Here is a 27,664-nt window from a genome sequence, read left to right on the forward strand (position 1 = left end):
ACCTTTAAGGAGCTGGACCCAAAAACATTTGAACTGTGGGTGTCCAAAATGCTACTTTTTCTAGTGCTTCAAGGCATATAGCCAGGACTTACAGTACAAAGTAAAAAAAATATAACATGTTGTATCTATAACCACCAAACTCGTCTGAGAAGAGAACACTTCTCACAGTATCCAGAGTAACAGCCGTGTTAGTCTGTATTCGCAAAAAGAAAAGGAGTACTTGTGGCACCTTAGAGACTAATAAATTGATTAGTCTCTAAGGTGCCACAAGTACTCCTTTTCTTCTCACAGTACTACTTTTTAGGAGATTCCATAGCTATTTATCTCACTTCAGTCTTCCCTTTTTATACTGCTTCTTCCTCCATTAGGACTTCCTCAGAGGTCCTCCCTCTCAGTCCTTTCTTTTGCCTTCCTTTTCTTCCCCTTTGCTATTAGCCTATGTACATGTTTCTTTATGTGAGGGAACTAAGTTTGCCCTTTCTTCTCTCTAGTATATTTGACATCCTGTTTAATTCCATAGTTCTCTCTACCCTCAGTGTCCCAAGTGGGTGACATAGGTTTCTAAAATGCATAATGACAGACTCAAAATTACTCCTGAGGTATTCTGTACCAAAAAAAATTAAAAATTCTGCACATAATACTTTAAAATTCTGCAAAATTCTGCTAATTTTATTTGTCAAAATAACACTATATAATCTCACCAGTTTCAATTATTTTGGCAATTTATTTCAAAATACCTGTCAGCAAGTATGTCTGTAACAATACAGACATTCACAAAAATTCCCCCAAGAGTAGAGAATTAAAGAAACCACTACAACAACCCAGTTCCTGCTTCTCTGGCCCTCCCCCCCCCCAAAGTCCAGCCAGGGCACTAAACACTCCCCTGCCCCCAAGCCTGCCATGGGACCCTTCCCGGCGCAGATAGACACACCCCCTCCTCCCCAACGGCCAGCTGTGCCCCCCCTCCATCCCCCTACTCACATACCCTACCCTCCTGGAGCCCAGGGATCCAGAGGGAGAAACAGCCTGATGCTGGGTCCTGGGCTTGCACAGAGGTTCCTGCATGAGGACACCTCCTTCATTCAGGGCGTGTTGGGAACTGCAACTTCTGGGAACCCTCCAGTTCCCTCCCCCTCCCCCTCCCCCTGGCCTTATCTTCTATTTGCGAGCTGGGCTCTGGTGGGTCCAAAGGCCCCTATTGATGGCCAGCAGCTCTGAAGCCCATTTCTGGGGGGGGGGGGGAGAGGAAATTCTGCGCACCCAACATTAATTTCTGCAAAATGCTGCATTGCACAATGGCGCAGAATTCTCCCAGGAGTACAAAGTGAAGCATGGAGTTAAAATGAAGAGCAGGAAGTTTGAAATGGGAGATTATGAATAAAGTTTCTAACTTATTGACTTGGGCAAAGCCATCCAGTTCAGGAAGAACAAAGCATTTTTTGAGGAGTGGAAAGAATACTAAAGTGGAGCTGCTCTTTAGGACTAAGGTATCTAAAGTACTACATTAGCTAAGTAATGAAGTACTTCCTATATGAAATTTAGGCATGAAGTTCTTTAAACATTAAACACCATTGAAATACCATTACTTTCACTTAAAATTTTAGCTGACAATTATCTTGACATGAAATATTTTTTGTGATGGGAAACCAGTCATTAAAGTAGCTGTCTTATTAACTGCTGCTTTGTCCTTCACCCCCTCTTAGAAGACTGTCCTATCTGCAAGACTTTGCCTATGTTCAGTTGTGTAGAAATCTTCAAGACTTTACATACAGTCATTTCTTGTGCACTAATAGGGCTTAAAGAATTGTTAGATACTTTTTGTAAAATTGAGAGAGTCCATTTTTACAGATGTAGAACTGAAAAATAAAGCCTTAACATATATTTCAAACATTATAGATGAATTCTGTGATCTACTTAGAGAAATTCTGGTGATTTTTCATTTTTTTAAAAAGTCACAATTGAACTTATTGTAAGGGGGGGAGGATGAAAAAATCGCTTATAGTGGCATACACTAGTTGCAAGATTAAATATGGAGCCACTATTAAGCAGTTCCATAATTCACAAAATACTTTGTGTATTTACAGTTCTTCTTTTTGGTTAAGTTTTAAACTGTGATTTAAGCACATTTATAATGCACTTTTGTTTCTCCAGGTACTTTCCTTTCAATTCCAGGTATGGAAGGATTCTCTTAGGAGTTGATTAGTTCATTCTGGTCTCTCAGAGTCCTAAGATGCACTGATATAAATGTATTCAATGGGGAATGCTGTTTACAAACCCTTCACGTTAAGACATAGATTAAAGTTATGTTTAGTGGGGGTTCTTCACATTTTTTTGTGATTATTACTTTCTAAAGAAAGTGAAAAGGAGTGTGGTGTGGGAGGAGAAGAATTAGTTGTATTTTTGATTTCCCTTTGACAGGCACCTAGTTAGGTCCTAGGGGACAACTCTGTTGTTAGCAGCCAAACTGCTGATTTGCCTATTAAAATGTTTTACTAATTAGCAAGGTAATTGCATGATTATTGCACACACAGAAGTTACAGCAGAAAAATACACTGTTGGGGGTAGAGGTTATCTTCTCCCTAAGGGTTACTGCCTAATTAAGCTGACACTCGAGCAGGTGCATAAGGAAGCTCTGAACATTATCGTTAAGCAAGTCCTTTGGGTGCAGAGTGGCCATTCCTAAATGGCTTTAATTATTCTTAGGCTATTACTTGGGTGCTAATGAAGGTTTTGATTAGTGTGCTATTGGAAAAATGAAAGGGGTCTTCTGTCATGCCCATAATTTTGTTTTTAAATTGTAACCCTCCTTAGCCATCTTGCTAGCCTTAGGAGGTTGAGCAACTGAATTTTGTGTACCCACAGCAAAGTAGGCTCCCTTGTTGATCAGATGGATACATAAAGGATTGAGAAATGGAACTGGTAGAGCCATAAGGGATACTCATGTCTCCTAAACAAAAGGTTGATTATCAAGAGACCATGCTTGTTTGTTTGAGAGATAAGTGATCAGACTTCTCTCTTGTGGCTTTACCTGGCGAAACTTTTGAAAAGGTTACCCTAAAAAATCCAAACGAAACATATCCCATGATAAAGTAACTGAACTGTGCAGCTTGTATCTATTAGAATTACTTATTCAGCACGGTATAGATTCTTTTTTAAGAATGGTTGTGATGGTATAACAGCCAGTTCACACAAAGACCTCTAGTCTGTCATAATAGGTTTGTCCTCTTAATTCAAAGAAGGACTCTGTATTATCTGTCCCTGACACTTATGCACCCATCTCCTTAGTATCTAGCTACCAACATTATCTGATAGCATCTATAATTTATTACCATTTAGCTGTTTGACCATGTCCAAAGTGCTAACCCAGTCATGATTTTGTTAGAACACTGTTTGATCCCGTGTGTCCTACACATTTTAATTGTGTTGTAGCCAGGTCCACTGGGTTGGTTGGTTTTGTAATGCAGGCAGGACTACTGTGATCAACATTTGAGAGGGAGGAATAAAAATGGTAAGAGGATAAACATCGGTGGTGCTTGATCTCCTAATTTTGCATACTTGTGGAGATTTTTTTTAAAGTGTCAGAACACTGAGAGAGGGATGTTAATCTGGCACGAATCTTATGTACAGCATATCAAAAAGTGAGTATTAGTATTTGTGAATGTTAGTATTCCATAATACAAGCTCAGTTGCATTTTAATGTGTTGTTTTTTTATAGAAAGCATCCGATTTTTGTGCAGATGCATGATCTTGTGGATCTAAAGGTGGAGGAGGCCTGGAATTATTTCAAGTAAAAGTTGCAGAAACTATAAGAAGCCTGCATCTCAAGAAAGGGAAAAAAATTCATAGGCAGGAGTTGTAGACCAAGCTGGATGAGCAAGCATCTCAAAGAGGTGATTAAGGAAAAACAGAAAGCCTACAAGGAGTGGAAGATGGGAGGGATTAGCAAGGAAAGCTACCTTACTGAGATCAGAACATGTAGGGATAAAGTGAGAAAGGCCAAAAGCCATGTAGATTTGGACCTTGCAAAGGGAATTAAAAGCAATAGTAAAAGGTTCTATAGCCATATAAATAAGAAGAAAACAAAGAAAGAAGAAATGGGACCACTTAACACCGAGGATGGAGTGGAGGTTAAGGATAATCTAGGCATGGCCCAATATCTAAACAAATACTTTGCCCCGGTCTTTAATGAGGCTAATGAGGAGCTTAGGGATAATGGTAGGATGACAAATGGGAATGAGGATATGGAGGTATATATGACCACATCCGAGGTAGAAGCCAAACTCGAACAGCTTAATGGGACTAAATCGGGCAGCCCGGATAATCTTATGGAACTGGCACATGAAATTGCAAGCCCATTAGCAAGAATTTTTAATCAATCTGTAAACTCAGGAGTTGTACCGTATGACTGGAGAATTGCTAACATAATTCCTGTTTTTAAGAAAGGTAAAAAAAGCGATCTGGGTAACTACAGGCCTGTTAGTTTGACATCTGTAGTATGCAAGGTCTTGGAAAAAATTTTGAAGGAGAAAGTAGTTGAGGACATTAAGGTCAATGGTATTTGGGACAAAATACAACATGGCTTTACAAAAGGTGGATCGTGTCAAACCAACCCGATCTCCTTCTTTGAGAAGGTAACAGATTTTTTAGACAAAGGGAACACAGTGGATCTAATTTACCTCGATTTCACTAAGGCATTTGTTACAGTTCCACATGGAGAATTATTAGCTAAATTGGAAAAGATGGGGATCAATATGAAAATTGAAAGGTGGATAAGGAACTGGTTAAAAGGGAGACTACAGTGGGTCACACTGAAAGGTGCACTGTCAGGCTGGAAGGAGGTTACTAGTGGAGTTTCTCAAGGATTGGTTTTGGGACCAATCTTATTTAATCTTTTTATTACTGACCTTGGCACAAAAAGCGGGAATGTGCTAATAAAGTGTGCGGATGACACAAAGCTGGGAGGTACTGCCAATACAGAGAAGGACCGGGATATCATACAGGAAGATCTGGATGACCTTGTAAACTGGAGTAATAATAATAGTATGAAATTTAATAGTGAAAAGTGCAAGGTCATGCATTTAGGGATTAATAACAAGAATTTTTGTTATAAGATGGGGATGCATCACTTGGAAGTAACAGAGGAGGATGACGACCTTGGAGGATTAGTTGATCACTGGATGACTATGAGCTGCCAATGTGATATGGCCGTGAAAAAAGCTAATGTGGTCTTGGGATGCATCAGGCGAGGTATTTCCAGTAGAGATAAGGAAGTGTTAGTACCGTTATACAAGGCACTGGTGAGACCTCATCTGGAATATTGTGTGCAGTTCTGGTCTCCCATATTTAAGAAGGATGAATTCAAACTGGAACAGGTACAGAGAAGGGCTACTAGGATGTTCCGAGGATGGAAAATCTGTCTTATGAAAGGAGACTCAAAGAGCTTGGCTTGTTTAGCCTAACCAAAAGAAGTCTGAGAGGAGATATGATTGCTCTCTATAAATATATCAGAGGGATAAATACCACGGAGGTATTATAGATGCACGGAGGGAGAAGAATTATATAAGATCAGTACCAATGTGGACACAAGAACAAATGGATATAAACTGGCCATCAGGAAGTTTAGACTTGAAATTAGATGAAGGTTTCTAACCATCAGAGGAGTCAAGTTCTGAAACAGCCTTTCAAGGGAAGCAGTGAGGGCAAAAGACATATCTGGCTTCAAGACTAAACTTGATAAGTTTATGGACGAGATGATATGATGGGATAGCCTAATTTTGGCAATTAATTGATCTTCGACTATTTGCGGTAGATATGCCCAATGGCCTATGATGGGATGTTAGAGGGGGTGGGATCTAAGTTACTACAGAGAATTCTTTCCTGGGTGTCTGGCTGGTGAGTCTTGCCCACGTGCTCAGGGTTTAGCTGATCGCCATATTTGGGGTTGGGAAGGCATTTTCCTCTAGGGCAAATTGGCAGAGGCCATGGGGGTTTTTCACCTTCCTCTGCAGCGTGGGGCCTGGGTCACTTGCTGGAGGATTCTCTGCACCTTGAAGTCTTTAAACCATGATGTAAGGACTTCAATATCTCAGACATAGGTTAGGGGTTTGTTACAGGAGTTGGTGGGTGAGATTCTGTGGCCTGCATTGTGCAGGAGGTCAAACTAGATTATCATAATGGTCCCTTCTGACCTTAAAATCTATGATTCTATGATATATGTCACAGAAAGAGTCAGATTTTATAGTGAGTCATTGACGTACCTGAAAAATCTGTGATTTCAAAGCGACTGGTGCTAGATCAAGGGATTCCAGGTTATTGTTTATAGCACCTACTAACGCTGAGGATTTTTGTATAATTCATTTTGAAGGAATATGGCATAAATATGGCATTAGAGAAGACTGTAGCACAGTCATTGATTACAGTAAAACATAGCTGGGTTTTGTTCCCAGAATATTGTGCCATACAAATATTTTGAAGCCTTCGGATCCTCCTCACCCTTTGCACCACCCTATGTTTTTGTTTTATGACAGAGGGTTTTTTCCCCTATTGTGAAACAATGTGGGATTAAAACAACCTGATTTACATCATTTGAATATGCTCTCTAATAACAGCATAGACACATGATACCATGACACTTTTGTAGTCATTTTATGGTAATTTAGGTGTTTGTCAAAGAGTGACTAGCTACAACAAAAACGTAAATGATAATGTCATAGATTTTAAAGCCAGAAAGGACCATTTGGAAAATCTGATCTGACCTCCTGTATAACACAGGCCATAAACCCTTGCCCAGTAATTTCTGCCTCAGGACCATAACTTCTGTTTGAGGTCTAGCATATCTTCTTAGAAACATATCCAGTATTGATACTATGTTTGGTAGGGTTGCCAGGCATCCAGTTTTCGACCAGAATGGCTGGTCGAAAAGAGACCCTGGTGTCTCCAGTCGGCATCACTGACCAGGTCATTAAAGGTCTGGTCGGTGAGGTCTTGGGGCTAAGGCAGGCTCCCTGCGATTACCAGAAGCAGCGGCCAGGTCCTAGCAGCCCCTAGACGCATGGGCGGCCAGGGATCCATGCGCTGCCCCGCCCCGAGTGCTGGCTCTTCAATTCCTATTGGCCAGGAACCGTGACCAATGGGAGCTGCGGAGGTGGCGCACGGAGCCTCCCATGCGCCATGGGGTTGCAGGGACCTGGCAGCCACTTCCAGGAGCCGTGGTAAGCGCCGTTGGGACCCCAAACTCCCTCCCAGAGCCCACACCAGTTGCCAGCACCTCAACCCCCTGCCCCAGCCCTGACCTCCCTCCTGCACCGCAAACCCCTCATCCCCAGAGCCCACACACTCAGCTGGAGCCCTCCCGCACCCCAACCCCCTGCCCCAGCTCGGTGAAAGTGGGTGATGGTGGGGGAGAGTGAGCGACAGAGGGAGGGGGGATGGAGGGAGTGGAGGCATGTCCTCAGAAGGGGCAGGGCCTCGTGGAAGGGGCGGGGCAGGGGTGTTCAGTTTTGTGCCATTAGAAAGTTGCCATCCCTAATGTATGGTTCTGGTCATTTTGTCTCAAAATGGATATAAAAGAAATAGGGTTCAGAGATAGGAGACAAATTGTTAGAGCCATGGAAAGACTAACCAATGAGGGGAGTTTTAAAAGATAGGGACTGTTCAGTTGAGTGAGACTACTAATGAGAAGACACAATGGAGTTACAGACACAATTATGAATGGTACAGAGAAGGTAAATCAGGAGTTCTTATTTGCTCTGTCTCATAATACAAAACAATGAAACTGAAAGACAAATTCAAAACTGATAAGAGAACGCTTTTCCACTATGCATAATAACTAGTTGGGGATTGGTCCTGCTTTGAGTAGGGGGTTGGACTAAATGACCTCCTGAGGTCCCTTCCAAGCCTGATATTCTATGATTCTATTGGTACTCATTGCCACAGGATATTAATAGCATTGATACCAAGCATTGAGAAAAGGATTAGACATGAGCTTTCTAAAACATCCGCAGTTACTTTTGATAGTTGTTTTTTTAAATTATAGATATCAGTCATCAGTTTTCAGGGCACAAGCCGACCACTAACTGCTGCAGATTCTGAAGAAACTTCCTTTTGGAGCAGGTTGTCTGCACTTGTCCACATGGGGTTCTTTGTACCTTCCTCTGAGGCACTGGTTACTGTCCATTGTGTAAATTAGAATACCAGACTAGATGAGCCAGTGGTCTTGATCCAGTGTGGCAAATCCTATTTTTTCTGTACAAATAGGAGAAGACTTTTTGTTACAGGCAGAGCTGACAGCAAAGCCTATAATTGCAGTTGCCTAACAGTTTCTATTATAGATGCAGTTTTCAGTTGCTTATAATTTTGCCAGACTTCAACCATTTTGGATGAATTTTTCCATGCTAGGTGTCAGCCATGGTGACGTGCCAGGTGTCAGTCAATTTTTCCATGCCAGGTGTCAGTCAACTTTTTGCTGAAACTTAAAAAAAAAATGATTCAGCCATTTCAGAGAATGCGATAAGGGGAAAATACACTGTTTTGCCCATGTTAAAAAAATTCTTCCAACCATTTAGTTAAGAAGCTCTAGCATGTTTATGTTGGAACAGGAACTTGCTCAGAGAGTTTCATTTTTCTTCCTCTCTGAAAATCACAATTTGAACATGCACAGGAGAAGTTTGGCAGCTGAATTCTCAGAGGAATCCATCTGCATTAAGCACGCTCCAAGCCTGGGCAACTGAAACTAAGCTGAACTTCCCCTGTAATTGCTCCTCCTAGCTGCTAGGGGTTGCTCTGGTGCAAGAACTGAGAATAGGGAGACTGTCTCTTCTGTGCTTCCATTGCCCCCACTGCTGGTGCCCAGGTAGCATGGAGGAGAAAAAAGAAGCAGCATGATTCATGTAGAGGAGCAAGGAGCAGAATGGGGAACAGGGACAAGCTAGGGACAACAGCAGAGGGAGAGGGACAGGTTTGGGAAGAACAGTAGCAGAGGAGGATAGCAGCAAGAGGGGCAAGCATGGTGTCGGACATGCTAGAGCAAAGGGTCTGGAACCACGAGAGCACATGTAATGCTGACAGATCCCGGTCATTGGCGGGCAGGATTGAACCTGGGACCTCTGAAGCTAAATAGGTGAGCCTCTACTGCATGAGCTAAAAGCCACATGCCTATTAGCTAAGGCTGTAGCAGACTCATTAATCTCAAGTGGTCTTGATGCCACTAGAGGGGGACAGAGCACCATGTCCAGGAGGTGTGTGAGTTAGAACCACTCTCCTCCAAAACCTGGAATGGAACCCAAGATTCCTGAGTCTCAGCAGTCCTCTGCGGTTGAGAAAACAGCTGTGAAATCTACTGATAAAATCTGTGTCTTCTCTTCTTTAGTGGCTGGTTCTCATAGAGGAAAAGAGTCTACTACTATTACCAGTTCCCCATTGGCTCAAGTTGTAGAGGTCTGTACTGTGTATCTAAAGGTCCCAATCTTGTCGATGACCCATATGTGTCAGTATGGTTCCATCAGTATGATGGGATTTCTGTCTTTTTTTTTTCTTCTCCTCCTTCTTCAATTTGCCTCTCTGGAATGTGGGAAGAGAGCTAGGCTGGGCTCCCCTTGACATTAAAAACCTATCTAGGAAATAACATACACAAAATTGTTACAAGAATGTTATTTAGGTTGCAAAGTCAAGAACTTGAAAGTTAGGAAATGCCAGAATATAGGTTGCCTGTGCAACCTTAATTCTGCACCCTTGTGTGTATGCATTATCATACAGTTTTCTGTTAGATTATCACAGGCCATTTTTCCCCACAGGACTCTACCTCATTCAGTGCACAAGATGGATAGTGCTCAGGTAATGAATCAGGGCTGACTATAAAATGAAGTGGTTTATAGGACTCTTGCCTTATTTGCTCTAGAATTTAGGTTATGGACAGAACAAGGCATTTGTAAATATAAATTTTATGGACTGTCTTACAAAAACAACAAAACATTGTTTTTAAGTGAATTGCATAGTTTGTTTTAAAACAAAAGCAAAAAAGTAACCACATCAAAGAATAAAATTCAAGACTTTGACTTTCACACCATAGTGTAAAACCATAAAATTGTGTATTACTAATATCATTGTAGGACATTTGTCACTTTAGTTCCACATTCTTTAAATGCTTGTCATACCAATCAGACAGGTAAATAGATTAAAGCTGCATTTGAATTAAGAAATAAGATTGGATACCCAAGGGTCGGGAGACTAGGAATATGAATCTTAGTTTGAGGTGTGGGGATATGACCTGATTTCATTTTATCCTGTCAAGGAGTTGTGCAAGGTTTACAGTGCATTAACAGAGTAAATACGTAGAAGAGAAAATACTGTGGTGTCTTCTGCATACCAATTTCTAGGAGGGTTAGAGGTGGCATCAGGACAGCCACAATGTGTGCTTCATCTGGTATGCAAGTGCCCAGAGTCTCATTAGGGAAAAAAAATCACTGATCTAATATAAACCTTTTTTAGTTTGTAAGGCAGTAGTCAGATAAAGAATTTTGATTCCAACATACATAAAGATTTTTCCATGAAGATACTTGGCTGTTTAGTCTTCTATTTCTTGTCTAATTTAGACACTTAAGAAGTTTGTTCCCTAGATGGAAATTCAAACAATTCCTTTTTTTAGGCACCGTGACAGGTTTTGTAGGCTCTGTATGGGTAGGTGTAGGTTTCTCATGCAATGTTTATTTCTTAAAGAAAATTAAATTTCAAGAAGGTTCATGCTGTAAACTCCTTTAAGGCACATTTGAAATAGTGATTTTAATAATGATTTGTTATGAATATTGCTTCACAGTTTCTCTCATGATATGTTTTGTGTAGAAGGACCCTCCCTACATGTTCTCCATCCTACAGAGAAAGTGCTGAAAACTGGTAACTGAAATGGTTGAAAAAAATTTTTGTCTTGTAATTGAAAATTCAGTGCTGATTATAGGAAGTAGCACCAGGAAGTGGTATGTACTTGATACACACTTGTACATATCTTAAAGTCATTGTGTGTTCTATTGTTACTCCTTTTTGATGCGAGTGGCTAGCCAAATTTCAGGGCCCTGGGTATGTTCCAGTTGGAAGCAGAAATTGATGGAGTCTGATATTTTCTTTGATGCAATCTTGTTGATTTACAAGAAATGCATGAAGTCCTGCTTCTCTGAACACAGGAGGAACCAAGAACAAAAGAAGCAGTTTCTTGTAAGTAAGCCTGGTCTACACCTAAAACTTAGGTCAACCTAGATACATCATTCAGAGTTGTGAAAAATTCCATGCCCTGTGCTGTGTAGTTAGATCAAGCTAACCCCTACAGTAGACTCAACTATGTTGATGGAAGAATTCTTCCATTGACCTAGCTACCACTTCTAGAGGGGGTGGATTTACTACAGCGATGAAAAAACCTCTTCTGTTGCTGTAGGAAGTGTCTACACTACAGTGGTGTAGCTGCAGCCATGCTGCTGTAGCGCTTGCAGTGTAGACACACCCTTAGCTTATAGCTGCCAAGCCTCTTTAGCCAACACCAGACCCAAAAGCGCGCTCTCACTTTTTCCAGGGTTACACTGTGGTTCCAGGCTCCTACTTGACTTTCTTATTTTCTTCCTCTGCCTCTGCCTCTTTCTCTCTCTCTTCTTCTCTGTGTTCCCTTGCACACCTGCACACAGGCACGCATGCCCAGTGGAATGGTACTAGTTTCTGGGCAGACTCTATTCCTCTTTGTTTCAGGTACGGCCCCATAATTGTCTCTTACAACTATCTTGAATGAAAAGTATCACCAGTTTAAATGAGATTTTAACTCAACCCATAGCAAGATTTCACCCAGCTCAAAACAATACTATGGCATGCGTTTGTGTGTCTGCACTTTTTTTAGGTGATGCATGAGTGTTTACATTTACAACAAAAAGACAAATGATGTGTAAGTGAATAGAAGGCTCAAAAATGTGTGTCCTTGATTTGGGTATCTAAGGAAGTTCAAAAGGCGTATTTTTTTTCTTTTCCTTACTCTTCTAGTCAGGTCTGTATTATTACTAAATATGTAAGATACTGTATTTTGAATCTTGATTGTGATTAAATCTAAATTGTAGCATTCGTGTGGCTTTGACTTTTTTATAACTGAATTTACACTAGCCACCTAAACATCTAAAGAAAGTAAATACCTGTAGCTAATGAGACCTGAAGCATCATTCCTTACTCCTGCAAGCTGGGTTGGATCTCTAATTTAGATCCCAGGTCAAGAAAAATATGGTAGGTATGTAAATATTTATATGTTTGTTTACCTCTCTAATGAAGAGTTAGGGAAGAAGCAAGTTTGTGCTTTATGTTTTTATGACCCTACTGTGAATATTGTATTATTATCCGGACTATTCCTAATAGTATTATCTTATTCCCAGTTTCTCTATAGGCTCTGTTGTACTAATTATCTTTATGGTAGTAGATTTAGGTGTCTACAGTAAATATCAAAGCTCAATTTTATATTTCTTTAGACCAAGATTCTAAAAGGCACTAGTGATTTGGGGGTGCCTCAATTTTTACATGTCCAGCTTGAGACTTCTTAACGGGCCTGATTTTAGGAAGTTCTGAGCCCCCACCCTCGCAAATCAGGCCCCTCTGATATGCCTTAGGTTGGACATCTAAAAACTGAGGCACCTAAAACCACTAGTCATTTTTTAAAATCTTACCAGCAAGCTGAATAAATGCTACCTAATGTCTTAGTGGATGAAGGTAGGAAGCAGGCTGGATATAGGCAATTCTCCAGATGTAGTAAGATGAATTTGGGATGTAGGATCTGGGTCACATCTTGGTGCTTTGAGCAGCTGAGAAGGGATAATATATTAGGATGCTTATTAGGGGAAGAGACGGTTAAAAGTGAGCATGGAAAGTGAATGGTGGTGGTGGTAGTCTTGAAGTGGTGTAGGATTTTTGTGGAACGGTTTAGTCACCAAGGAAAAAGGATTGTAAATGTAGGTGGGAGGCAATTTGCAGAATAATATGCTCTTCTGCAGTAGCTCAATACATTTTAAAGAGGCACATGTATTTGTTCTGTATTATAGGACTTGTGTTAGACTAAAAAATCTGGGAATAATTTTAAACAGTCTGCTGTAAAATAAAATAACCAGGCTAAAATATTTGAGGCATATAATTTCTGCCCAACATATTTGTGTGGTCTTAGAGACCAACAGTGATTTGTGTAAGGTGTTTGTATCCAAAATGAGGGTAATAGATATGCAGAATTATACTTGTGGAGAAAGAGACGCAAAATTAAATTTGCATGTAATGAAAAACAGATGTAAAACAAAAATAGAGAAGAGAAATTGAATTTTTTAGTGCAAATCAGAAGTACTTTATTTTACCCACTATCAAAACACTGTTTGCTGCCAAAAACTGCAGTTTTTTTCTATAGAAAGTGAAATATAAATTTTAAAAATAAACACCCAGTAGTCAGAGGTGTTTACCATGTGGAGGTACAAAGATAAGTAAAGTAGGAGAAGCCTGTAAGCAGTGGTTTTTTGAGAGACCCAGTGTCTGTCAATCAACACCAGTCTTTGGAAAAGGGTGTGGTTTTATACTAATGTCTCCACCTCCTACTCCCACCATATCTTATCACAGGTTGGCCTACAAAGATAGATGCCATGAGGAAAAAGAGGGGTTCCAGCTCATCATACTCCAGGAACTGAAGCATTGGACCCTAAATCTGGGGACCACAGCTGAACTTTTCTCCTGGCACCATGCTGCGTCCTCATGTCCTTCCCTTAAATGTCAGTACTTTTGGATCACAATGCAGGCCAATCTAAACAGAGAAATCCAATAAAATATAGGATTAAATATTTATGAAACAAATATTTTAATCTAAAGATTGTGCCATATTTTCTGATTTTGATTTTCCTTTTTGGCTTCTTCCTCTTTCCAGTTATTTTATTGATTTATTTTTTATTTCCTTTCTTATCTTTCCTTCCTATCTCTCTCTCTATTAATTCTTTGATCTTTCATTTTTATATTTTATAGCAGCATTCTCTGTTTTATATTCACAGTTCTCGCCTTGCTCTACCCTCTTAATTTTTTTTCTTTCTTTGTTCTTTCACTTGGTTTCTCTTTCTGCTGTAAGAGAAACAGTAGTTGTGAACAACAGTAGTTGTGAATTAACACAATTCACAGAGTGTTTTGTTGTATTGTTTAACACCTCGCTTTCTTCAAGATTTGAAATCCTTCAGGAAAGTGGAAGTCATTTATCTTTATTTTACTGAATCTACATTACATACAGTACATTTGAAAAGTAATTGTGCGGTTTTAATGGTGTACCATCTCTTCTCAAAAATCTTTCCTCCATTTGTACTCTAACCTGAAAGTTTTGTCAGCATCTGGCAGTAACTTGCTGAAGATTAGACATGCTGTATTACCTTGTGGGTGGTGTTTTTTGGATGTGAGGTTTAAGACTGGAGGGTGATTTCAATACTAATGTAATGCATTAACAGAAAATTTCTGCTATGAATTTTACTACCACAGAAAAGATTGTTCTTGTTTAAAGGATATAGGAGGGGTTGGAAAACATGCTTTTTCATCTATTTCTGTAATTTACAGACCGTCATTGAGCCTCATAACAGTCCTATGATGTGTATATATCGTGTTTTTACACATTTTTCCCTAGTGCAATTGAGCCAGATACAAGTTAAGTAATTTGCTGAAAGTCACATAGGAAGTTAGTAGCTGAGCCAGGAATTATGGAGAGTCAATAGCGGTTGCAGACAGGTTACAACCAGCTTCCATTATAGAGCTACATGTTAGCTTGCCCTGTAGCTTTGGCTTGGAAAATTAGATTGTCCTGATCATATACAGATTTACTCTTCTGACAATGTTACATACTTTTTCTATTAACTTAGGAACTATTAACTTAACTTCCTATTAACATTATTCTCAATAAACAGCAATTTGTGCATTACTAAAAACTTCTACTGCCAATTGGTACATGTTAGTTGCTTCCCACTTCACATTATTGTTTAAAAGAAAATACCAAAATGTACTTAGTTACAACAGCAAAAACCCCAACAACAATAACAAAGCTTTAAAATTCCATGGGTCAGAGTTAAAGTTATTTTGTTACAATGAAATGCATATTTCATCACACTGGCTAAGAATAATATGTTTGTTTATTATTTGGGAAGAGTAAGATTTATGCTCTTAATTACAAGGACTTGTGTTTTTATAGATGATGTGATAGGTAAATACCTTGTAATTTAGCAATCTTAACTGTTACTTTTTCTAACAGGTTGGGGGGTGTGTGTGTGGTTTTTTTGTTTTGGTTTGTAATAGAACTAACGTTCCCTGTTCTAACAACAAGTTCTGGAGTGGGATACAAAAGCTTTTAAACAGCATACAGCAACAGTACACAATAGGTTTTTAGGGCAGGAAGGGAAAGATAATGCCGTCTCCAAACAAAACTGCAGTGTGAAATTTAGGTAGACAAAATGTAATTTTGTGAAGTGAATTTTGCCCAGCTTAGTAGGGCCAGGACATAAAATCATAGATGTGTTCTTGTGGAAAGTGTCATGGACTCTTTAATTCACATAAAAGATAAGAGTCTTGGTTTTACATGTCTTCCAGAATGTAGTTTCTGACAGCAAAGAGCTACCTTCCACTATAATGGGAAACTGTTGCTTTACTTCTGTCTCAGAGGGAAGACCATAGGCTTCTGTATCATCAACACTTTTTCTCAGGTTTCCGCATGAGCTTCTACAAAAGGTCCAGTAGTGAATTTACATGAGGGACCTTCCTAGTTGTGTTTTTTGCCTTTTTTGGCGGAGCTGGGCTCTTATTTACCCAAGACAATGGAGCCAAAGTACCCTCAAGTGCCTCCAAACACAGAGAGCATCACTTGTCTTTTATAACTGCTCTCTATACTTTTAGGAGTAGGTGTGTTTGGGTTAGTTTGGTTTCAGGGTGGTTTTCTTAATTATGGCATAGTCCTAGATATGAAGTACTTCCTAGGTTCCCCAGAATCTGAGGCCAGAGTCTTTTGAATAAAGCAGTGGTTCTGAACCAGTGGTATGCAGAGGTCTTCCAGGAGTTACATCAACACATTTAGATATTTGCCTAGTTTTACAACAGGCTACATAAAAAGCACTAGCGAACTAAACTAAAGTAAAATATCATACAGACAATGACTTGTTTATACTGATCCATACACTATACCAGCAGTTCTCAAACTGTGGGCAAGTTTGTTTTAATGGGGTCGCCAGGGCCAGTGTTAGACTCGATGCAGTCCAGGGCAGAAAACTTAAGCCTGAGTTTTTCAGTGAGGTGAAACTTGAGGTACGCAAGAAAAATCAGACTCCTGAAAGGAGTACAGGAGTGTGGAAAGGGTTGAGAACCACTGGAATAAAGGGTCCAATTTGGGGGGTAGTAGCTAGAAGCTAACTTTCAGGGCTTTCTTTGCTAGGCTGCTAAAAGCAAGAAACAAGCTGTCCTTCAAAGCAAATTTTAATAAATTTTGGTGCTTTAACATTGCCATATTCATGCTACTATGGAGTTGTGTGCTCAGTTGTTTGGTGTTGAGGTTTCCTTATAATTTTAAGAGTCAGTTCCAACTCATCTTTGATTTTCTGAGAGGATCTGCTATTCAAATTCCATTGTGTCAGCAAATCTGATTTCTTACTTGGAAATTTGTCTTCTGCCACTGGGGTACACCAACCTGGTTTCAACACTTTTTAACGTTTCTTTTGGCCACATGGGGAAGTTAGGCTGGATCAGTTTATTAATACTTACTTTGCAAATAGACAAGTGCTCTTTTGGAGAAGTAGTGAAAGGCTAGATGATATAAAATTCTTGAAACCAATTGATAGATTGTATGCAGTATAAGGTGGGTCAAAAGCTGGCTAGATTGTCGGGCTCAACGGGTAGTGATCAATGGCTCCATGTCTAGTTGGCAGCTGGTATCAAGTGGAGTGCCCCAAGGGTCGGTCCTGGGGCCGGTTTTGTTCAATATCTTCATAAATGATCTGGAGGATGGTGTGGATTGCACTCTCAGCAAATTTGCGGATGATACTAAACTGGGAGGAGTGGTAGATACGCTGGAGGGGAGGGATAGGATACAGAAGGACCTAGACAAATTGGAGGATTGGGCCAAAAGAAATCTGATGAGGTTCAATAAGGATAAGTGCAGGGTCCTGCACTTAGGACGGAAGAACCCAATGCACAGCTACAGACTAGGGACCGAATGGCTAGGCAGCAGTTCTGCGGAAAAGGACCTAGGGGTGACAGTGGACGAGAAGCTGGATATGAGTCAGCAGTGTGCCCTTGTTGCCAAGAAGGCCAATGGCATTTTGGGATGTATAAGTAGGGGCATAGCGAGCAGATCGAGGGACGTGATCGTTCCCCTCTATTCGACATTGGTGAGGCCTCATCTGGAGTACTGTGTCCAGTTTTGGGCCCCACACTTCAAGAAGGATGTGGATAAGTTGGAGAGAGTCCAGCGAAGGGCAACAAAAATGATTAGGGGTCTGGAACACATGAGTTATGAGGAGAGGCTGAGGGAGCTGGGATTGTTTAGCCTGCAGAAGAGAAGAATGAGGGGGGATTTGATAGCTGCTTTCAACTACCTGAAAGGGGGTTCCAAAGAGGATGGCTCTAAACTGTTCTCAGTGGTAGCAGATGACAGAACGAGGAGTAATGGTCTCAAGTTGCAGTGGGGGAGGTTTAGATTGGATATTAGGAAAAACTTTTTCACTAAGAGGGTGGTGAAACACTGGAATGCGTTACCTAGGGAGGTGGTAGAATCTCCTTCCTTAGAGGTTTTTAAGGTCAGGCTTTACAAAGCCCTGGCTGGGATGATTTAACTGGGAATTGGTCCTGCTTCGAGCAGGGGGTTGGACTAGATGACCTTCTGGGGTCCCTTCCAACCCTGATATTCTATGATTCTATGTGAAAGTACTCAACAGTCCAAACTAGTTTTTCTGAGACTTTGACTTCACTAATAATAATTCACCTTTTCTTCTTCAAATGTATAGTTTTTCATGTTGCAACCATTTTAAAACATGAAGATTTGAGGAGGGAAGAACCATTGTGTTTCTTTTTAATTAAAACAAAACCTGAGAAATTTTCTCTTATTTGTCACATTTCCAATTTTCAGGAATTCTTTGAACATGCAAAAAAGCTCTGGGATGATGAAGGAGTAAAGGCATGCTTCGAGAGGTCAAACGAATACCAACTGATTGACTGTGCACAGTAGTAAGTGTTTATTTTTGTGTAATTAATACCCAAGAATGTAATGGATTATAAGTCTGAAAAAGATATTTATATTTGCAAGATTTGGGAGTTTGTGATCCACCAAACAACATTCTAATTTCTTACATATACAAAATATGCACAGCAAGAGTAATGATGGTTTTACTGTGTTGCTCAGTTACTAGACAGCTACACATTTTGCTGGTGCTATTCAACCGCTGAGGAAGGCTAAAGTAAAAGAAAAAGTTAGTGAGTCAAATAATTTTAAGTAACAGCTGTCTGTTTTGTTTCAATTACAGTAAGTAATTAGATTATTTTAAGAGAAAACACTTCTGAATTTTTATTTTGGATTACTCTGTATTTGAACATTTTAAGCATCAAGCCACATAGTAGTGAGATTTTTGAGATTTTTCTCAAAAGCAATGTAAACCTACATTGCTATTGTGTTTCTTCAGTATATTCAACAAACAAACAATAGCTGACCGTTCTTCTAAGAAACTAGCCAGTTTATCTTCTCAAGGGCTACATCAAGTCAATCAGTAAAAGTGTTAACACAAGTAACAATCCCCAAAAGGATTCACTTGATAGGATATGATTTACACAGAGTTCCAGTGGAAATGTTTGTATGTGAGGATGTGGAGATGAAAATCCCAAACAGATTATGACACATAGCACACCCCTCCCTCTCTTTTAATCAAAAAGGAAATAGTTCACCAGTATGCTAAAGCTACAACACTTGACAGTCACCAGAAATAATAACCCAGCTCTGAATTAGACTTTGACCAAAAATATATATTTTGATGTGAATTGCTGTTGCCAGAAATTTTGCCTTGAGAGTTGCTTCGTGATTTAGGGTTTTTGAAGAGCAGGCTCTGTAGATCAGCCTGACTGATAATTATGGTCAGCAGCAAGATCACAGGTCCACTGCAAAACTGAGAGTACTGTTTTTCTGTTCTCTCTACTCCCCTGTTTGGACTCCAGCAGAGAAACAAGAACACAAAGAAAACTCATTCCCTCACTTTTGCCATAAACTGGCAGCTCAGTGCCATTGGGTCATTTCTGCCATAGACGCAAACATAGACACATTTACACATGACAGTGTGGTGGAATTTTGTATGGGTAGAAAGGAGGTCAGTGGGCATAGTTAGCCACAATTTGGGCATTCCTCGTTTACCTTGTGTAATCAGTTCATAGCCAGATTGACTGGAAATATCATTATTTAACTGAAAGCGGTGATTCTTGAATGATGCAACAAACTCTGCAAAAGACCCTAAATTTGTGATTTCTGTCAATTTTTTTCTCTATGGTACAGATTTGGTCTGTGCTGATTGAAGTGTCCAGCATACAGACAAATCCTACATATCTTTGCCAGTCCTGTTTGGGGAAAGGGGTAGGATGCAACGGAACAGCATGAAAAAAGTAAATTATTCCATTGTAATATTAATGGAAGTATGTTTATGTGAGCGTAAAGAAGCCTCAAATGGAAATTTTGGCATGTGGGAAAAGACTTATGCTCCAAATCTTATGTACAGAAAGGAAATGAAAGTGACAAAATGGGATTGGGGTCAATTCCGATATCTCAAAATGTTAAATTAAACTTCGCATTTTTCTAAAAGAATGTAAAGAATAAGAGGGTTTTCTTTTCTACATGCCGTGTCCCCTATCGCCTCCAATTGATCATTTATTTTTTGAGATAATCACCAAGAGTTTAACAATCTCAGTTAAAGAGAGAGTACTATGCATTAGTTTATCTAATCCAAATAGTGCGAGACAGAACTACTATTAAATTTGGTAATTTAGGATAGCTTTATTTGTTACAATTCTGAATATAGTGCTTAGAACGTATATAACGTTTTACATCTTCAAAGGGTTTCACAAACACTAATTAATACTTAAAATACCATGTGAAGCAAGTAAGTTTTTGGTTGAGTAAATGGAAGGAAAGTTGTCAGGTGACTTCGCCGAGGCTTCAAAAGAAGTTAGGGTCAGAGTAGATATTGGAACTCATGAATTCCGGTTTCCTACTTCTGTGCTTCACACACACAGCTTTCTATCGGGAAAGATTATACTGCTGCTTAAAAATAGGTTAACATACTCTTATTTTGGGGGACAGATTGAAAATATTTCTGGCTTTAACCTGCTCCCCAAAACAGTCACTTGTCACTACTACACAGAAGCATTGGTACAATAATGATGTAGTCAATGGATGGGTAATTCTTGCTTTTTGTTTTATCTATTTATATGTTATGTACTATATGATGACAGCAGCTACTTCATGTAGAAATGTGTACCTCCATTCCAGAAGCTGACATAATTTAGAACAGTAGAGTTATCTTGTTTCTTCTAAACTGAAGAATATAATATTTGATATGGAGATATACCTATCTCATAGAGCTGGAAGGGACTTTGAAAGGCCATCGAGTCCAGTCCCCTGCCTTCATGGCAGGACCAAGTACTGTCCCTTATTTTTGCCCCAGATCCCTAAATGGCCCCCTCAAGGATTGAACTCACAATCCTGGGTTTAGCAGGCCAATGCTCAAACCACTGAGCTATCCCTCTGTGCCCCCTGCTTGCGTCTGTGTAACACCAACAGACCCCAGTCATGGGGATTGAACCTGAGACCTCTGGAGCTTAGTGTAATATTAAAAGTAAGTTTGAAATATTACTGGAAAAGATACACATATTTTTCTCTATACATGGACAAAAGGCTTTGTACACAAGTACTAACTTTATGTCTAAGGAGGACTGAATGGAATTCACTTTTGGAGCACACTAATAGTTTTTCTTTATTTTGCAAAAAAAAAAAGAGTAATGTTGAATGGCAATAGCTGTCTTCCCCTTCAGTCATCCTCAAGCTCCCAGGGGTTGAGCAAGCCACATTCACCATGTTTTCATCTTGTCCTCACTTGATGAGCAAGCATCCCAGAGCAACAGTTGAACCCCGATCTTCTAGATGGGAATGCAGACAGTGTGTGATCTGTGGGCCACCAGTCCTCTCTCCATTTTAAAAAAACTTCTTTTTTAAGACAGTTATTAGATTACAAGATGGGTGGGATGTCTTTATAAAAATTGTTGAATATTATGAAATTAATTATAAATAAAATCCAAGTTAAAATAATTTAATTTGGCTGCAGTTCAGAAGCTTCAGCAAGTTTAAAACTACATTTTAAAAGCTTAGCTTATTTAATTTAATTTAATTTTTTTGAGAAGTATTAACGTTATCCTGCTGGTACCAGAGGCCACAGAAACCAGCATAGAAATAGGGGCCTCATTCTCATTTACACTCATTTACGTAAATTTGTGTTCACTGTAAGGCTGCTTTACACTACCAGACTGGTGTAAAAGGTCCTTAATGTAAATGACATCAAGCTCTGAGTGTCTATTTATTTTAGTTTTTCTCCCATAACACCCTCTGTTACCTGAACTTTGTTTAAACGAGTGTCACATTAATACATACCATGGAATTTATGAGAAATGGAAAAACTGTGACCAAGCAGGCTATTTCGCTTGAGGTCTGACAGCTCTAGATGTATCATAAAGCAAAGATTTGAATTTTTCTATCCCTACCTACAAAGTTATACAATATAGTTATACCCCATACTGAGAAAAAGTATTTCACCGCTACAAGACAGGTGTTTTTGTATTTTTTTTTTTAAATAAAATACAGCAAGTTTAGTGTTTTGTGAAATGCACTTCACAGAACCAGAAGTGTATTCTTTACTCTGGCTTCTATTTTTCCTCTTTCTTTCTGGGCTAAAATACTTTATCAACTTTTTTTAATAAATAAATCTCCTTAATTTTTATACTTTTCACAAATGTAAGAGGCACTGCACACAAGAGATTAAAATATGGTTCTGAGAGTGCAAGAACCTCATTCATTTATTTTTCCTTTAAATTCCACTTCTCTTATCTAGATTTTGGCAGTGTCATGTACAAAACCAGCCTATTGACAATGAAAGAGTTGGGGAATCATAGTACTGGAGATTAAGTGAACACTGAAGTGTATTTTTGGGTACTCTAATACAGTGGTTCTCAACTAGGGATATGTGTACTGCTGGGTTTACGCAGAGGTTTTCCAGGGGGTACATCAACTCTTCTAGATATTTGGCTAGTTTTACAACAGGCTACATAAAAAGCTCTAGTGAAGTCAGTACAAACTGAAATTTCATACAGACAATGACTTGTTTATACTGCTCTATATACTATGCACGGAAATGTAAGTACAATATTTATATTCCCGTTGATTTATTTTATAATGTTATGGTAAAAATTAGAAAGTAAGCAATTTTTCAGTAATAGTGTGCAGTGACACCTTTGTATTTTTATGTCTGATTTTGTAAGCAAGCAGGTTTTAACTGAGGTATAACTTAGGATATGCAAGACAAATCAGACTCCTGAAAGGGGTACAGTAGTCTGGAAAGGTTGAGGCCAACTGCTTTAATACTCTGGAAATTTAAATCCCTTGAGAGAAGCACAGGGCTATGATTTAATGCTGCCCAGGTGCTGCCTAGAGCATAGGCAGTGTACTAGGCAATAATGTTGATTATTAAAAATTTCACTCCATAGCTGGTCACATGAAACAGACTTCTGAAAAATGATTACAACCCCAGTTTTAACTACTTTATAAATTACATTGTTTCTTCATGATTGCCATCTCTCACTACATGACAAACTTTAACTATGTGCCTAGAAGGGCTTTGTAAAGTATAGTCTTCTATGAATCCAGAACTCCTCAAAATAAATGATGATTCAGTTATAAAGGGGGAAAAAACCCAGGTCAGATCGCAGTTTGTAGAACTGATTAAGTGTCCCTAGCAGTTTAGGAGCGTGTTAATGTAAATGGATTTATGGAAACCATGAGGTGTTGAGCTCCCTTTTATTTGTTAAGAGCATACCACGAATACAGTTAAGCTGATAATGATTGATTGATGCTGTTTGACTGCTCAGTGGTGCATGTGAAAGCTGTTTCTGGTGAACAAGTGTGCATGTCACAAACCAACCTGCACCTACACACTCCCATCATATTTCAGTGCTAACTGACAGCATTCTTAGCAATCCCAGCAGAGAAACCAATGATTTTAGCTGTCAGAGACTGAACTGTTCTCTTCACCTTTTAAAAATAGGGTTGAGGTAGGCAATGTAGAAAGACTAAGGCTTTGACTACACTATACAGCTTTTAGCGACACAGCTGTGTCGCTAAAAGTCAGGCAGTGTAAACGCGGTTTGTCATCACTTTTGTCGACAAAATATCTTTACCCCCTATGAACAGGGTTCGCGTTACCAAGAGGAGAGCGCTCCTGCCAACAATGAGCCATTTACACTCCCACGTGTCGCGGTAAAACTTTTGTCTTTCGAGGGGGGGAGGGTAAAGCACCAGTGAATGACAAAAGTTTTGTCGTTCAGTTGGCAGTGTAGACAAAGCCTTAATTTGATAACTACCCAAGGTGTACCAGTTCTTTGGGTAAACAAAGGTCTTTAGTGCTATCAGTGCATACCCTTTTGAAGTACTCAAGCACCAATGAAAAATCTAAAAACATTTTGAAATATGGCTTTATCCTAGTAAAACATTATATATGAGAGCACTAATTTGAGTGACTAATTTGAAAGAAATAATTTATTCCATAAATTTTAACTTTTTTATTTCTGTAACATCCACAAGCCGTATAAAATTTTCTTACGTTTGTTCATTATTCAAAATTACTAATGTTTGTGAGATATTTTAATTCTTTGGATTGATCTCGAACCATTTGCTACAAGTATTAATTATTCTGTATTCAAAACTTGGCTAGGTTGGTTAGTTCTGATTGACTGATCATCACTTATTTTTGTGTTCCCTGGCTGAGTGAGGTTAACTCTGATAATCAGAAATAAGGCTTAAAGATGCCATTGGGGCTTTGACTCTCTCAGGTAAACATAGGAGTTTAAAGAGTAGGAAAATAGATAAGCAGGATTAGTCAATTAAAACCTTTTTTCTTTCTGGGTCACACAGACTTTGCTCAAGGCCTCGTTCCTAGAAAAAATTTAGGCTACTGTAAGATTTATTGGATGGTTTCAGTGTTTAAATTTAATTTGGTCTCATTGCATTCTTACAAAATAACTGTGTGTAAGTGGGTGGTCGTAGCTGTGGAAAATGCATTCTGGCTCATTTAATTGCCTCTGTTCTGGGACTTGGGGAAGATTTAGGGAACCCTGTCCCCTGCTTTGTCAACCAGGATTCTATCCGATATGAAATATGCCACTTCTGGTATGCTCAAGTATGCAAGCCTAAAATCGGCTTTCTACAAATATTTGTGCTCGTAAAGCTTGATTTTTCAAGTGTTCAGAAAAGCAAACACAAGCTTGGCCAAAGCAAATTTATTTTTATATTTGAGCTAATATACATGGAAAAAACACATATCCAGTTTTTTCTTCGCAGTTGCTCTCTCTTTGAGAATGGGGTTTCACTAGCCTCCTGAGTTGGCTGTTTTGTCAAAGTTTGTTGGACTACAATTACCTGCCGCATCTTCTCTCAATGTTGTTCTTTTCTGAGATCAGCCCGCTGGAACACTTCTTCTTTGCACTGGGAAAGTGTCTCCATCCTGCTTCAGCTTCTCCAAGCAAGGCCCGCTTGCTTAGCTGATGGGACCAAGCTGTTGGCAGACTCGCTCATCTCCTGTCTAAGTCTAGCATCTGAATTCCTGCATTTATCCCAGTACTAGATAGGATAACTATAGAAAAGTTCTTCTTTGAATGATTGTCCACATGCGTTCCACTTCATGATTGGATACTTTGAGCCAACAGTGCCCATTGGTGCTGTGCCTGCACCTTAGGTATCCTCGTGCCCCTACCACTACCCAAGGGCATATAATCCAGAGGCCAACCATCCTTCAGTTCCTTCTTACTGCCTGTGGCTGTGAAACAGTATCCTTGGCTGTATCAACTTCTCTTACACTCTGTGCAACTGAAATTATTTTTGTTTGTATTGTGACAAAGCTACAACCTTGTCTCAGTGGGTTCCGCTCTTCCTGGCAGATTACAGTAGCCCCAGAGGCTCACTGTGACCCTCCATGAAGCCCTTCTCTCTCTAGAGGCAAGGGTCACAGCCTTCTGAGCCATTTTCATCATAAGCCAGCAAGGGAGGTGAGGAGAAGCTATCCTCCCTCATACAGTTTCTGTTGTCTCCCAGTCTAAGTGATTAGTTGGGGAAGTGAGGGGGGAGCCCGGGCCCGCCCTCTACTCCGGGCTCCAGCCCAGGGACCCTGATAGTAGCAGCTCTTGGTAGCTGACTTTTTGGAAACAGGACAAGTACGATTCCCTGGGCCACTTCCCCACAGCAGCCCCCACTTCCTCAATATCTATATCATCCTTACCTGAGGGCCTCCTTTCTTGTGCCTGATAAGGTTTGTACTGCTCTGTTTCTCTAGCAGTGTGGCTTCCTCCTACAGCTCCTGACACACACACCCTCACCTGACTAAGTGGGAGGCTTTTAACTAGTTTCAGCCAGCCGCTGATTGGCTTCAGGTGTCCCAATCAACCTAGCTGTCTCCACTACTTTCTGGAAGGATCTTAATTGGCCCCAGGTGTCTTGATTAACCTGGAGCAACTGCCATTTGGTTACCATGGTAACAGGGATTTGTTTAGGCATATCTGTACATTGATGATTGGCTCATTCAATCATGCATCATGTGAACATCTCCATTCATATGATCCTACAACTTTTCTCTACCCTGGGTCTCCGCGTGATCAGAGATAATATTAGTGCTGACCCAAAAAATAGAGTTTACAGGGCCAGTGCTGGATTCCACAACAGCAAGAGCTTATCTGCCACAAGACAGATTCAGTACCATGGTAGACCTCATCAGCCCAGCTGCAGGTTCACCCTCCAACATCTATAAGACACTGCTCAGACTTCTGAGTCACGTGGCCTGCTGCACTAATGATACACAGCATGCCAGATTTCACCTATGTTGCATTCAAGGGGAGTTGAAATCTGAATATCTCTCAAACAGATATCATATGGACATAAGGGTACAGGTACATTCTCCAGGTAAGCAAAGGGATATCATTTTCTCTACCTCTTGATAACTGATTGTTCTGCACTCAGCCAGGAAAGTCATCTGGATCACCTTCAACTCAAGGTCTATGGACCACTGAAGAGATTAACCTTGGCATAAACATCCTGGAGCTGAAAGTTATTCAGCTAGCCTGCACAGCATTTCTCCCCATTCTAAGTGGACTGACAGTCCAGGTCATGACAGACAACACAACAGCAAAGTTTTAGATCAGCAGACAGGGAGGAGAATGTTCATCTACCCCTTTGTCAAGAAGCTGTTTGCCTATGGAACTAGTCTGTTCGTAACCAGATCATAACAGTAGCTCTGTATCTGCCAGGTTTGCAGAATGTCCTAGTTTACTGGATCAGCAGGCAATTAACATCTGACTACAAATGGATTGTCAAAGACTCCATCCTGCAGAGTATCCTCCACAGATGGAGTCACTCAAAAGTCGATCTATTCACCACAGACAAAAATGCAAAGTGTCAGATGTTCTACTCAAGATGGGAGTCTGAGCCCAGGTTCTCTGTCAGATGCTTTCCTCATCTTGTGGACTCCAGAGATAACATATGCCTTCCCACCAATCCCATTAGTACCAAGGGTCCTAAAGAAACGCTGACCGGACTCAGCGGTAATAATCATACTAGCACCAGCTTGGCCCAGACAGTTCTGGTACTCCAACCTAATGAACCTGTCAGCACAACCCCTGATAACATTACCTGTCTTACCGACATGATCTCCAAGAGAGAAGGGCAGATTGTACATCGGGACCCAGCATCATTGCCCCTCACAATATGGATGCTGGCTGGTAAAATAGCATTGAAAGAAGCTGCTCTGCTAAGGTCTGAATATGTTAGTATGAAGTGCAAAGGACTCTCCTAGGCTGACCTATGGAGTGAAATGTAAGAGATGCTCTGTTTGGGCAGCACAGCCCAATCTGTCTTCTCTAGACATTCTGATTTCTGTTATTCTGGACAACCAGTTATCCAGAAAGAACTCATGGCTATCAATCAGCTCTCTAAGGATGTGCTTAGGAGCAATAACAACTCACCATCCCCCCCATACAGGATCACATCATATTTTCCCATCCCACAGTTGCTAGTTTCCTCAAGGGCTTTATTCATGTTTCCCCTAGTCCAGGTGCCTTCTCACTCCTGGGATCTTAATATAGTCTTAGCTAGGTTAATGCAGTGATGCCCAAACTTCTGTTGTCCCCCTGCTTACCGGTAATGGACTCTGTCTGCACCCCACCCCCTCCATTACTGCACAGTTGGCTCAGCAGAGGAGGTTGGGCTGAAAGTGGAGCTGGGGGCAGAACTAGGGATGGGGGTGCGGGGTGTAAATTTTTTGGCCCTAGGGCCACATCAGGTACAGAAACTGTATGGAGGGCCAGGTAGGGAAGGCTGGGGGAGCTATGC

General features: G+C 40.2%; 1 protein-coding gene across 4 annotated transcripts in view; it reads left to right on the plus strand.

Annotated features, from left to right (window-relative positions):
• GNAL (G protein subunit alpha L) overlaps window positions 1-27,664 on the plus strand; it is a 317,300-nt gene that overhangs the window by 198,333 nt on the left and 91,303 nt on the right. For 3 of the 4 annotated variants that reach the window (XM_073331612.2, XM_073331614.2, XM_073331613.2), the window contains exon 5: window positions 18,119-18,216. The exons of the other annotated variant lie outside the window; for it this stretch is intronic. In XM_073331612.2, coding sequence (XP_073187713.1) covers window positions 18,119-18,216 — 98 coding nt within the window. The remainder of the gene's footprint in view (window positions 1-18,118; window positions 18,217-27,664) is intronic. 4 annotated transcript variants of the gene reach the window in all.

This window comes from Lepidochelys kempii, chromosome 2, assembly GCF_965140285.1.
Source record: "Lepidochelys kempii isolate rLepKem1 chromosome 2, rLepKem1.hap1, whole genome shotgun sequence".
NCBI lineage: Eukaryota > Metazoa > Chordata > Testudines > Cheloniidae > Lepidochelys > Lepidochelys kempii.